Below are 15,351 nucleotides of genomic sequence, written 5' to 3' on the forward strand. Positions count from 1 at the left end.
AAAATTACAAATGTCTAGTCTGATCCTGGAATGATCCTTTTTAATAGGACATTTAAATCCAAGTTAAATCCAAGAACACTTTAGAATAAATTCCCACAATAAAAATCCACGAGAATAATTTATTTTAAAATCCAAGCTCCAATAATTCACTTAATATCCAAGTTGAATAATACTCCAAATATATTGATTTCTTAAAAGGTAACTGATGACTTAATAGATCACTGATGACTTAAAAGGTAAAAGAAATGAAAAATATGCCGTAATATATATAAACTAGGAACATTCCAGAATAGTCTATTATGTTCTAGTGTAATCATAATCTAGCACTTTCAACAATAAAGAACAGTCCGGAAGTTTCTAACTAAATATAATGCATGAGTTTATCTACAACAATTAAGAAAGTTCTAGTACATACATGTAGTTTATGTTCTAAAAATAGAACAATGATAATATTGGAAATACCAACTGGTCAGATACAAACTATATACATGTAATATGTTGCATACATAACAAGATACACACATTAGACTTGTAAGATAAAGAAGAATTGGTAAGAATGGCGTTGAGGGAAGGATTACAGCTCCATTAGTGTTGATCTATTTCTTTCAGGTTTAATTTCCTGCGATATTATGATATTATAACATCTTTGAAATATATGTGCATTGGCCCTATAATCAACATGCAATTGACAGGTTTATAAAATCAAAAAATGTAATGTATTAATAGAACAAATATTTGACATTTTAGTTTATTCCGGTAGAATTATGCCTGACAACATGAACCATTTGTAACAAAATACGACATAATGTCAACAGGTATACATTTTGTACTTCCGGTTTCTACAATGATGCTAATAATTACATAAATAATAGACTCCAACACAGGTGGACTTTTCTCGATATATTGGAATAAGCATATTCAACACATATATCAGGAAGCTGGTTTTAACTGTTTTCGTACAACCTCACAACGTCAAAATAAAAGCGACAATCCAAAACGAAATACGTATCTGTTTTGCGTATACTTTCTACTGTATTCGAGGTCATTTGTCCGAAGACTGGCGGTTAGGGTAGATACTTTTTAGTGTCTAGCTTTATTTGTCATCCAATGAAAACGCTATATTTCTTGAAAATAACAAAAGTTGATACTATATGAAATTATGTTCATAGTCGCCTTGTATTTTTAAAAGTACTTCGTAGTACCGTGTTCGTATGTAAATAGTCGTGACGTAATAAAGAGAATACTAATGAATGCTTTGTCTAACATACTTAGTGTCAAGCTTTATTTTGCCTCATTATTATTCACTTTATAACGTCACTACGCGTTTCTATGAAGCACTATGAATAATAGAAGGCGACTATGAACGAAATTCGATATATATAGTTTCGACTTTTGTTCTTCTATGAAAAATAACACATAATTTTTAAGAAATACAGCGTCTAAATTGGGTGACAAAAAAGTTAGACACTATTATATTAATTCCAACGACAAATCCGTTTTCTTCATTCACGGACTGATCAACATTGAAAAGAACTACAGTACAGGACTGCGATTGGTTAAGAATTAGAGTGACATATTTTTTTGTTTACAATATCTCCGATATTAAAAAGTAAGTTTTATTTTATTTTATTTATTTAATATCTGTTTCGTATGTACATTACACGGTTTTTATAGATTACTTGTTAACAAAATATTAAAAAAAAAATAACAAAAACTCCATAACTGCAATAATTTCAATATCGATTTCAGTAGCTTATATGCATATTTAAATGAATATTTTTTAGATATGATTTTATTTTTCATTTTCACTTAAAAAATCATTTCGAGAGAAATTATAATTTGTTCTGTCATGCCCCTGGAACCTCGCTTTTCTTGAATCTAAACTATTATAAGTATGTCAATTTAAACATATTGCTGGTGTCGGACCACTTAGTTGGCTTTCCTGGATAACTAACTAGTAAACACCAACATATCTGTAAGTTGACGACTAATGATCCAACTTGAGTTCTGAAACAATGGGGAGAGACAAATGACCATTTCATTCAATAGTCACAAACAATTTCGCCTCGCCGGGACGAACGAACCTAAGCAGGAACGATAAACTTTACATCAAAGTTTAACGAGTATAAATTTATGTATATTTTGGCTTTATTTATGATTATGCTATTTGATGTTACGTAAGTATTAATCTTGCACAAGCGTTTTGCGACGCAAAATGTCCTAAAACGCAAATCGCATTAAAAGCGCTATTGATTGAAGGTATAGACTATTGAAATTTCAACCAACAATTATTGAATATGATTAATAATCCAGATTTTTTGATTTTTTTTTATCTCTATTGGAGTACTAGCTTCATATTTGGCAAGACTCCGAATCAGATAATCATGTCTTATACGACGCTGTTAATTTTTGAAAAATAAATATGTCTTTACCTCATTTAGCACAAAACACAGTCAATGTATTGCAATGGGCAATATATACAAATATACATAATTATATGACAAAACTTATAAATGTATATAAAAAATGATAAACATTTTCACTTGTACATTATGTATACAAACTATATGAGCTGCGTCACGACATAACCAACATAATGAGTTTGCAACCAGCATGGATCCAGACGCGCAGTCTGATCAGGATTAGGTGTCTAATAAGTTTGTTAAATAAAAGCCCTGGTGTCAAATTGGCCCCGCCCTAGGGTTCATTGATTTTTCTTATGTGTACACATCTTTTGGAACTGTTGTTTTCCCTGAGCAATAGCAACCAGTAATGTTTTACACGTGCACTTTTTCAGATACAAATATGAACTTTGGTTTATCATTTTAAAACAGATTTTGTTGATAGATTACAATATTACTTGTTCCTTGTCATGTAGAGCTTTAAATACAGTTGAGAACAATTCCGTTGCGGCTCTATGATCAGCGACGTTGAAGCCCTCCGTCGCAGGTTCTACGACCAGCGACGAAACAGAGGCCGATAGTCTGGGACATATTGCATAGCCGGTGCCTAGTATAAACAAAACTTAAATCATCATCATCACACCATCTTATACGATCGGAATGTTTCATTTTGCAAGGCATTGTTTCTCCCTTTTGAAAATTAGACATATTATGAGCAAAACATAATGGGGAATTATCGGAAAATTCTGTAGCTTCAAGAATACTAAAATCTGTTATATATTTAAAATTCTCAAAGTGGATTAACAAATAGTCACCTGTACTTTTATCGCGGATTGGGTGAAACGTACATTCCTCCATTCTATCAATGTGTTATCTTCCATTTATAATCAGTAGGCCTGTACTACAATAGAGTCTGCTACCTTGTGTATCAATAATTCCATCTGAGTTAATGCGCGTAGGAATTTTCATGCTGTTTACAGAAAAAAGATCATTACTTATGTATCTATCAAAATAAAAACAATCTAATTCATCTGATGTCCTACCACTTAACTCTCCAGAAAGATAAATATCGCCTTATTAACAATACTTAATAAATCTAACTCTAAAAGTACAAAAATATCAACATCATGTAAATTCAAACATTAGACATACAATAGGGTATATAAGAATGACATATATATGCATCAACATTAGAATCAAGAAATGTTTCAGAAATTTTTAACCAGATAATACCAGATTGTTGTTTTTCAACAACACGAATGGATTTTTGATAAACTGTGAGCCTTCCACTATATCTACCTTTAGTGACATTTCTTGATTTATAAGTGTTCACTAAAAATACCCTTCAATGTCTAAATTTGAAGTATCTTTATCAGATATCCATGTTTCATTTAAACAAAGTATATCAACATTACTAAGTTAAACATGTTTTAAAAATCAATATCAGACAGTTTTCTTTTTAAACCGTTTGCGTTCCAGGAGACTATTTTCAAAGTTTGCCTTTGATAACATTCCTATGCAGACGTGCTCTCTTCCATGTGCTCGGTATTTAATCTGCTTGTTAGATCACTAGTGTTTCCACTTAAGGACGTTTTCGGGAGTTTTCATATAGACATATAGGCAAAAGTAAAACTGTTCAATAGAATTTCTTTAAATACAATGATATTTTTCCCTCCATATATATTCTGTGCCGTTGACAAAAAGTTTATCATTAACCAATTTGACATTTTTGTCACCTTTTGTTTCTTAAATCTAACAGAATAAGGCCACTGAACTCCTACCCCAATATTTCTACTTTTCATATCATCTGCAAAATCATATGATGTTTTCCGGATAATTTCTCGCTGATTATACATGGTAATGGTGAAATTTTGAATTTAGAAACATCCGATGATGTGTACATACGGCGGTTCTCATATCCTTTTTTACTAACTGTATACCGTCCTCATCAATATGCTCTGGGAATCCGTAAAAAAGTAAATTGCATTGCATTTGTTTCATTTTGATACCTTCCATTACTGTGTTCATTTTTACACTACATTCTTTTATTTCAGCTGTATCCAATTTTCTATATTAATCATGAATTTGTTTCAAATTGTCTTATGTTGACTTTATTTCCTGTTTCTAACTCTCAAACATTTCTGAAGAGACTTTAAATGATTATTCTGTCCTTGTTAAATAATGGCAACAAGATATTTTATTTATTTACGGATGCTATTTTTGTTTTCACACAATCATGTGAACGATGAGCACTGTTGAGTTTAGACAATCGGTCATTTCAGTTCTCTAGTAAGTACTCTAAAATTTACCTCTCTCTTTTTCCCCGCCTCCGACCCTACCTTTTTTTGGAAAAAAATCAGTAAAACAAATACATAAAATAACCTTAATACCTTAAAACTTGAAAACATAAATCTTGGTGTTTTTGTTATTTCTTAAAGTCCAGATTACAGGTAAAACGAAGTGAGTCCAAGGCCTCAGCTCTGAGCACATATAAATAGCATAATTAGAGGACAGGTCAAGAGAACTTGCGAAACCATGTTGTGGAGTCAGACTTGATGTCAACCTGGATCACCTCGGGGATAGCCCTATCCTGCTACATATAAAAGTAATTAAAGTTACGTATTGACATACGTGCTATCACCATCTTTATTCAGAATTTCAGACATGGCATTACTTAGTGACGTTATGCATTAGACTAAAATATGCAACTTATTAAACAACGAGCACATACCAAGAAAAAATGATTAGTGCTTCGGATATTCAATTGTAATAGAGATGAATGTGTACATTAACTGTGACTGTTCACATCATTCGGCGGAGTATCAACATTTAACTTGTTAATTGCTGTAATGCTCTTTTGTAAATAATAATTGTTGTATGTCTCTATTTTTTTTTGAATATGCGACTGTGCAAAATAGTGTTATTATTATTGTCTTCCCATAAATCTGTACAGTTTACTTACTACAAAGTTTGCATACTTTTTGAAGTCTGCCTGCTTAATTCAATAGGGAGAGCAAGATGTAGTTATCCTCCGATTTCTGGTTCGATCCTCTGGCAAGGCGAAATTTTGTGTTACAATTGATCTCAGAAATAAGTTTGTAAGAGGACAACTGCATAGAAATTAGTTATTAATGTTAAGTTATTCAGGAAATTCAGTCACATATAGGTTAAAGTGAGCTAACTTAGTACTTTGATGTTACCAAGAAAATTGCTGCATAAACCAGAAAAACAAATTAACAAAAATATTCTTGCGGAAGCTTTATTCATTTAGAATATAACTTTTCATTTTCATTCAAAAATACAGTTTTGGCTGTCAGATGTTGAATGATATTTTTTACTTTTTACTGATAAGCATTAATTTTACTAAAATGTACATATAGGACAGAGGACATATTTTGTAAAAGTATTTTGCTGTAGATTTGCACTCTTTTGTCTTGTGAATAAATCCAATAACTATATAATATTTAAGACTGTTAGGCAATGGCAGCACTACAAGTTCAGCAACACAACACGAATGTTTTAGAGAGCCTTGAAGCAGGAGATTTAGTGGAGTTCAAAAGAGGAGTTTACTCCCACTGGGCGGTGTATATTGGTATTGACTTTTTTCTTTCGTTTTATTTCTTCCAGGTGCTTTTTATGCCCCAAATTGGGGAAACATATGGTTTTTATAGCGTTCCTCCGTCCTCCGAACTTTGTCTGGTCTATAACTTTGTCAATTATGGATGTATTTTAAAATAATTTTTTAATAATATGTGGCACAAATGACCAATGCGTAATGTGCAACATCTACATCTGAAGCTTAAAGTGCAATTTAACAGTATGGCTGCAAAGAACTTGATAAATGATACTACACTGATGTTCGTGCACCGCTGTTGCAGCTTAAGCTTGTTGAAAAATTGCCTGCAAATAGGTATGGCAAATTTAAAGCTGAAAAAAAATGATTATTAAACAATCATTCTTTTTCACTTGTAACTGAAAACAATGTTTATAAGTAAACTCATTGAAATAGAGCTACAGGTCTGGATGATATTTCATCCCGTTTTTTCAAAGATGGTGCATCTATTACAGCAAGTAATTTTACATGTTGTCAACTTATCCTTCATACCAGGTGTAATATCTGATGATCCCTCTGTACAAGAAGTGACAAAACACATGTTGATAATTATAGACCTCTTCCAATTATATGCATTGTTTCCAAAATGCTTGAGAGAGTTGTATATGACCAAGTTGAGTCTTATTTTAAGGACAGGGGTTTGTTTTATCAGTTTCAGTCAGGCTTTAGAAGTGGTTTTAACATAACACATGTTGACTTCTTTTGACTGATTGTTTTGGATTTGAAATGGCCAAAAACAGTATTTTTGATCATGGTTCCTCTACTTGCCCCTGCTTGGGTGCGGAGTAGGGGCAATTGTTGTTTCCAACAACAGTTCTTGTTTCATCTGTTTTGAAACTGAAATTGAAAGATAGATATATGCATTTTTTTCAACTTTCCTTAACAAAAATGAAATTGTTACATTCAAAGTCATAAATCTATTGGTCAAGGTCTTTAGTGCTTTTTTCATTCTTGTGTTCAATTTCAGGCAATGAACAAGTCATTCACTTAACAGGTGATGGAAGCGTGTTTAGTGGCAATATCAGCTCTGGTTCTGTGTTTTCAATCTGTGGTATATACTATACAAAGGCTATTGTCGAAGAGGAAAACATTTGGACAGTTGCAGGCGACTGCAAATTCTACAGGGATAATAGAGTGAGGTAGGGTCTTGATCAAAATTTATATATAATTACTTATAATCAATTAATAATGACCAATTATGGTAGTGATAGTTAATTATGTAAAGCCTTAAACAGGCAATGAATTGAAGGTAGTCTGGTGACAGGGCACTCATGTGAGGTCTTCCTCAACCAGTAAAGCTGGGAAGTTGACATTATGACCTGAACAGTGTTCATGCTAACTTACATCTGATACAACCTAAAAAGAAGAGAGAAAATTGGTTTGTTTTATTAAACAATTTGCTGAAGCAAAGCAATGCACTTTCTTTATATGATACATTAATTCTAATATGCCCGAATTCCCCCAGGACACTGCATACACTGTGGAAAATAAAAAGTGGGTCATCTAACTGTAAACAGTCACCGTCGTTTACTTTTTCATTAATAAATGGTTTTGGGCTTAATTATTTCAAAGAAAGAAAAAAGAACTTTTGCTACAGTCATGTTGTCAACATGTCGTTGACATTGTTGTTTCTGTTCAAAAATTAAACATTATCATAAAGCATTTTTGGCCGGGTTGCACAGGTGCAAACGCGGGTTAAAGTATGGTGAATGTTGGGCGGCGGATGGCTTGCGGGCGGAAACACGTTTCGTAACAGTTTTCTCAGCAACTGCTTATCACAGCCTCTTGATTTTTGGCATACAGTATAAACATGTGGTCCCAAACCGTGTGATTTGATTTCAGGTCTGTAACTATTCCACTTCCTGTCTACTGACTTAGTTAAATCTTCGACATTTAAGGGACTCCACTGAGGTTTTTTGATATGATGGGACTGAATTTTTTTCCATATAAATGTACCATTTGATGTAGGTTTTGACCTTTAATTTTTGTGCAAAATTTCAAATCATTCGCGCACTTCGTTTTTCCAGAAAAATTATTCACTTTGTAAATAAATGACCCAAAATGAAAAGCGTTTAAACGCTTTTCATTCAAATCGGATTAAGAAAAGCATATAAATACGATTTTCAATTATTTCAAAGTATATTTTTTAACTATCTTTGCATATATTTCTGTCTAAAGTGCCCCAGTTCATTTATGTAAGAAATTCAAATGTTATGTTTTTAGGCTTTTAAACCTCAGTGGAGTCCATATAATGGTTAATGGTAGGAAATTTAAGTAACAGTTTTCTCACAAACTACTTGTCATAGCCTCTTGATATTTGGCATACATTATAAATATGTGATCCCATCTTGATATTTGGCATACAGCATTGACATATGGTCCCATACCGTGGGATTCGATTTCAGATATGTCGCTCCTTCACCTCCTGTTAACTGACTTAGTTAAATTTTCGACATTAATGGTCAGTGTTTTTTTTTCCATAACATAACAGCATCATGATATTTGGTATACAAATGCAACCCGGCCTTTTCTGTCTTTTCCTCATATTTTATTATTTTCTAAAAGGGTTACATTTATACTTGGACACAACGACTCTTTGTACAAGATCTTTAAGTTAACAAGATTGTACTTGTCCTTTAATTATAAAAGACTATGTTGAAGTTCAAGGATTTAATTTTTGCTTGATTTTAGCTATAATTGGCTGCTTTGTTTTCTATTACATTCTAATATTCATATTTGGACCTTTATGTAGACTGAATTGATTGTGACATTTATTCATCAATGACCTTGACATTGAAGGCCTAAGGATTATTCTTGATTGTTCATAACTTTGTTATTCATGAATGTTTTGTGTCAGTATGAGTACAACAGACCAAACCGAATATGACGATCACTCAAAATTAGCCTTGGCAATGAAGGTCGAATTAATGTAACTTCACAGTTTTTTTTCTCTCTATAATTGTCTTTTACTTTGAAAAGTTAACATTGAAAAGATTGTCCTTATACTTGCACACAACAGTCTATGTGACAATACATTTAGCTCAGATTGTCATATCTTTGTTATTCATTTACGGATTTGATTCATTCTTTGACAAACTTATCTAATATTACCTTGACTTTTCTATTAGGGTTTAGTGCCATATTATTGAAATTTGCTAAATTGTCATCGATTTAATAACTTTTACAGATTTGATTTAAATACTTTGATAAAAGAACATCCTTAACTGTAAGTTATAATAAGTAAAAATCGCAAAAAATTTCTACTTCGCAAAATGAACCACATATACAAATCAAATTAAAATGACAGCTTTTTTGGAACATTTTGCAGACTTTGGTAAAGCCTGGTGAAAATCATGTCCAATATGGACACACATGTACAGGAGATTATCAATAAAGTGCTATTCTGGCTCTCTTGTTTATTTTTTCAGATAGACTTTTTAAATATTAGTGCCCCTCCTCCCTTGTGACTGAGGGATTGCCTATATGTGTTGAGGCAGAAGAATCACAGTCTAAGTTTATCCCTGTGTGAAGTAAGAGGTTAGCCAAATTCATCTTTATTGTTTCGACGTCATATGACTTACACTGTGTTTGGCGCACAGTAAAACCAAACTAACAAAAGGAAATACTGGTGGGTATCTCGAAAGGTCAACACGAAACGAGTCTTTCTGACATTATTTCATGAAAGGTCTTTTCTGACAGAATCTTAACAGTCTTTATAGTGTTCACATTAAGTGTTAAAATCTTCATTTATTTTTTGCATAATTAAAAATACTGCAAAATCAGTCATTAATTGTACATAGCATGTAACTTTTTACTTAAATCTTGAATTTTTCACTTTTTTTTAAATCATATTACATTTTTCTCAAGTTTGATTTTTTTGAAATACTTTGGTTCATCTGAAGACATGCAGCTTTAAAGGAATTCCACTGAGGTTCATAAGCGTAAAATCATAAAATTTTAATTTCTCACATCAACTGGTGCACCTAAAACGGAAATATATACAAAAGATAATTAAGAAATATACCCAGAAATACACCGAAAATCGTATGTTTGTGTTATTCTCAGTCCGATTTGAGTGAAAAGCGTTTAAACGTTTTTTCAATTTTAGGTCATTTTTGACAATTAAAACAATTATTCTGGAAAAACGAAGCGAGCTAATGATCTGAAATTTTGCATAGAAATTGTTGGTATATACCTACATCAGATGGAGTAATAATCTCAAAAAATATTCCAGTGTTGTCATGTCAAAAAACTCAGTGTAGTCCCTTTAATACCTCTTTTGAAAGTAACCTATGTGAAGATATATCAATTTTTAACTATACAATTGTTGTCGTTTAATAGTTATCCAATTCATTTAAATCAATTTAAATATTAAAAGAACCATTAAGTTAATTTAAAATCAAACGATGTAGTTGTGATGTACTGAAATCATGTTCGAACTAGTTAAAGATAATTATTTATTTTTCTACAATTCAGGCATTTTTGTTTATTATTTATCAATGAAATTAACTGAAAACTTTTCTGCAAACTGGTGGCAATTTATTGATGGAAACAAACAAACAAACATTGATTAGCTGTGGGCGTAAGGGATGTTTCACTTTTTCATTATTCCTTATGTACAGACTCAATCAAACCCAGGCTGCAATTTTCATGTAAATTTGCTGTTTTTAATGCTTCAGAGGGATCACTTTGTTACCAGATATTTATTTAAGGAGCAGTGGTTTTTTTTCAAAACCTTGAATTTCGGTCAGTCCACATAACAAACTTTCCAAAATAGCTTAACATTTATTACCATATCATTTGGAAATAATCGACAACTTACCCCACATGATTTCTAATTTGACAAAGACATTAGACTTAATGTTTTATTTTTAGTCATTTTTGTCTTATTAATTATTGCAAAGTTCAATAAGTTTCTTACTTCATCAAGATCCAAAATATATTTTGATTCATCAATGGTCACTGGTATACAGGCTTCTGTGTATCTTGTCATGGGAATGAAGTTGGAGAAGCAGGGCTTTCCATTTACTAATCTACCAAAATAATTGAATGACTTACAATTGCCATAGTGTAAATAAGAAGAAAAATTTAATTACGGAGAAGCCTGAACTGAATTTCATCCCTACTTTTCCGAATGAACTTCCAGATGATAACATAAAACGCATGTTAATTACATTATACGTATTATTGATAAAACATGAATATTCAAAGCTCAGTTTGTTTTAGTTGACATAACTATGTAAATAAAAAACAGGACAATAGACATTTTATATAGTAATATCCGGAATAGTACTTGTTTCGCAAAAGTCTGTTTTCAGTTTTTTCTCATTTCTTTCCCTAAAATTTCAAAGCAAAACTAACATATGTGAATATTTCATAAGATCACAAAAATTCAATTTCCCCCCTATCATATATTGTCATTATACCACATTCTGAAGCAATAGTGTGTTTTCTGTTTATAATATCACAGAGAATAGTTTCGGAATTCATTTTGTCATACTTGTATATGTCGATTATCTGCCGCAAAACTATTCTATGTGACATTTCGTACTAAATCATGTTTTATGAACAGATTTTCAAAACTGAGATAAGTATGGTTAAGCCTTTCTTAAATACACATTATATCTATTTCATATCGTAAAATTCTGAAAATGTAAGACTTGGTAAAGTCTTTCCTTCTGAACATTTAAAAATATGCACATAGACTAGTTTCGGGTTGAGCTCTCGATATCACACTTACCATGTGTTGCCATTGGGGTAACCTGTTACGACTATGTACAGTTTCATGTGCAACTACTTCTTTAATATCATAACTAATGAACCACTACATACATTTGCCAGTCACTTCACTCATTTCCGTCGATCATAATAAAAGGTCGCTATCTGAGGCCCATGGCTTAAGAATTGATTTTGACAGAATAATGGCCTTACGTGTACTAAGTAATTTCTTGGTTAACATTCTGCAGGCAACGTTTGCCTTCAAAACCACTGAAAGCGTTTACTTGCATTTTATACATGCTTTCGTGACCATATTTGGAGTTCATTTTTATGCTTACTTAAATATGCACTTTGATTTTTTTGGCCCTTGTGAACTATGAAAATTCTTGGGTTGAAGTCTTGTATGCAACATTAAGAAATGGCGGTATTTTTGTTGTTGTTCTATTCATGTCTTTGGAATTAGAGTTGAAGGTCCCTTTCTGAGAGCCTTATTTCTGGCATGGAATTTGAATAATGAAAGACAATATTGAATTTTGAAATTTCTTAGGTCAAATACAGCTACCAACAATACAGAACATCATCAGACTGACCTATATGCCTGGCTAGAGGCTTGTCACTTTTAGTGCAAGCGGTTTAAGAGTCAACAACGTTTTCTTTTTCATTTATAGTCCTTTCACAGCAGCAGAGATTATAAGAAGAGCTAGGGCTAAACTCGGGAATATTCACGATCATGTTTTATGGAGTAACTGTGAACATTTTGCATCCTTCTGTAGATATGGAAATCCTAAAAGTGACCAGGCGGTAAGTTGTAGTTCTGAACTTTTAATCTTGTAATAAAGCATCAAATGCTCCCGAATTGAAAATATAATTTCTTGTTTTCCTGGATAAATTTAACTTTAAGTCTTATGCCCTGAACCTCCAGGCACAATACAAATAATTATTGTATGATTGAATTTTGGAACAAATTTTCAATCAATTGTTTTATACTCAGAGGCACGACACTTAAATTTTTCTGTAAAAATAGGTCACTTGTGAAAAGATTTTGTTCAAATTAGGACCATACAAAATTCAACATGTCATACTTACTCTTTAGAATTATATTTACAATTCATCTGTAAGAAAATAGAATGAAAATGAAAAATCACAGAATGACTGTAAAGATCGTAACAAATTGAACTGCCTCTGAATCCAACTGAATCTTTCTATTAACCTATTCTAACACTTGCTATAATAACGTAAAAACCACCGGCTCACAGCTCTCTAGTCCTAAACACGGGCTTGCTCGAGCTGCAGCAAATGTCGACGGGTTTCTGGTCGCTTTTTACAATCAATTCTGTTCAATTCAGCCGACAAGTGGGATGTTCAGATCAGGCGACTTCGGATGTAGGAGTTTTTGGAACTCGAAGAGGTCATTATTATTCAGGAATGGAGAAATATTCCCAAAGCCTTCATAAGAAACTACGTCAAAACCATGAGACAGATGTTAACACTTGGTATATAGCCATGGGAGGACACACACAATATTGGAACTGGTTAACATACAGCTTTTGTGGGATTCAGAGACTTTTCATTTTGTTACGATATTTACAGCCATTCTGTGATTTTTAATTTTTCAGTAGCATGTTTATTTTGTTATTTACTCTATTTTTTGGCAATGAATTGTAAATAAAATTCTAAAAAATAAGTATGATATGTTGAATTTTGAACGTTAAAAAAATTGAACAAAATCCGTTCACAAATAACCAATTTATACAGAAAAAAATGTAAGTGTCGGGTTATAAGTGCCTCTGAGTGTTTCATTTTCATAATTAACACGTTACTCTGATGGCAACGTAAAAGTTGTACTCGATTGAAAAGTGCTTGGTGTCATGTTAAACTCTCATAATTAACATTAATGCTATCGGGTCCATCGCACTGCGTTGTAACCGAATCAACAACCGTCTGCGTTGTAATAATATTTTGTCAAATCTTTAACAAGCAGGCAATAACAATTTCGAAAGTTCAAAATAAATACTTTTTTTAAGTTTCATTCAATGTAATGTCAGTACAACCGACGCAATGCAATGTCAGTGTATTTAGTTAGTTAGCATTTGTACGTGTTTAAACAAAAAACAGTCAAAAGTGACGTCTACTCGTCAAACTGTACAAAAGTGTTTGCCTACCTGGCACCGTGTGCGTGTAATAAGTTAGACGAGTACATATGTAGGCTACTGTCTCACATGGGCGTTTCCAGTAAAATATAAAGCATGATTCAGTCATAAACCAGACGAAAACGACAAACGGCAGTTGTTTTCGGCGCTTCTGCGATGAATAATCCACCGCCGCTGCGACTGACTACCGCTTCTGCAAAAGCGATGGCCAGTGTTATTTTATGGTTCTTTAAGAGATATATAACTCATGCCCTCAAGTATATTTATCATCTCCAGAATTTCATTTATCTTTCAAATGTAATATAGCAAACATTACTTCAGGGGCATGCAATTTTGGACACCAGGGGCCGTATTCATAAAGAATCTTGTCAATAATTGCATTCCCCTGAAGGCATGTTTGCTACATTACATTTTGAAAGAAACGTAACTCTACATTATATTGCCCCCTGCTTAGATACTCGTATATAGCATGTGCAATTTTCCTGAGAAGGTCTACAACAATCTTTGTCTATTAACCAAAGTGTCAGCATTTGCTCAGCTCTCTTAGGTATCGTATCATGATTATCATAGAATAATAATAGCAAAACATATTTAAATCTTCTTATTTAAAACTACATTCACCACTTAGAGCTTAGGAATTTGCCATGATATTTTGCTTAGCAAAACTCTATTCAACCTATTTAAATCATGACATTATTGTTAAAAATGGTGCCAATCCTAATGTGCACTGTAGCCTATCTGAACTGAATTAATTTTTTACCTTTTCTGGCAATGAATTGTAGGTGAGCAGTCTAGGGCAGTTATGAACTTCTAAATAATATAATAAGATGTAAAACAATTTGCATTGACATATATTTTAAGAAAAGTATTTTTTATGGCCGCAATTTATCAATTTATTGTTTCTGTATATTATAGGTATTTATTGGTTACTCCATACTTGCAGGAGGTGTTGTCGCTTTCGCTTTCAGTTTATTTCGTGCACTGCGAGGATAAATATAGACACTTTGTGATGTGGCATTTCTTCATTACTTACAAACTACAACCTAAGGCAAGCCCTTTCTTTCGTACGCTCAACTCAACTCTCCTCATCAACTGGACTATCCAACTTTTTATCATACGTCAACAAAACATTTCGTTATAACGATCATTCATGTACGTACTAAAGAAACTTTAATTAATCATCTGAACATATTATCCAACCAATGTGCATTTTCAATTTTATACTCTCATATTGTCAAAAACACACTTAATCTTTGTCATGGTTAAAGTTCCCGTTATGAAATAAAATATATCGCTCTAAAAACTGTGTGCGACATTTCAATCTGTCAAATGATTTTAGTACATAAATCTTTATCAATGAAAAATAACACGAAATATGAAGAAAGGTTGCAGACTGCATCAACAATTTTTATATTTTAGTATCAGTAGAAGAAAACCATAAGAACACAAGTATTTAAATCAAAGGCTT

General features: G+C 32.4%; 1 protein-coding gene across 1 annotated transcript; it reads left to right on the plus strand.

Moving 5' to 3' along the window:
- Window positions 1-4,790: 4,790 nt before the first annotated feature.
- LOC132742562 (phospholipase A and acyltransferase 3-like) lies at window positions 4,791-12,534 on the plus strand (the record flags this gene model as incomplete). The annotated part of the gene is made up of 4 exons (XM_060731002.1): window positions 4,791-4,818; window positions 5,926-5,994; window positions 6,983-7,154; window positions 12,402-12,534. Coding segments are annotated over 4 exons (402 nt in total), but the record flags the coding sequence as incomplete, so codon positions are not given.
- Between the last annotated feature and the right edge of the window lie 2,817 nt (window positions 12,535-15,351).

The sequence above is a fragment of the Ruditapes philippinarum genome, unplaced genomic scaffold (assembly GCF_026571515.1).
Source record: "Ruditapes philippinarum isolate M1 unplaced genomic scaffold, ASM2657151v2 ctg17822_1_1_1_1, whole genome shotgun sequence".
Taxonomy (NCBI): Eukaryota; Metazoa; Mollusca; class Bivalvia; order Venerida; family Veneridae; genus Ruditapes; species Ruditapes philippinarum.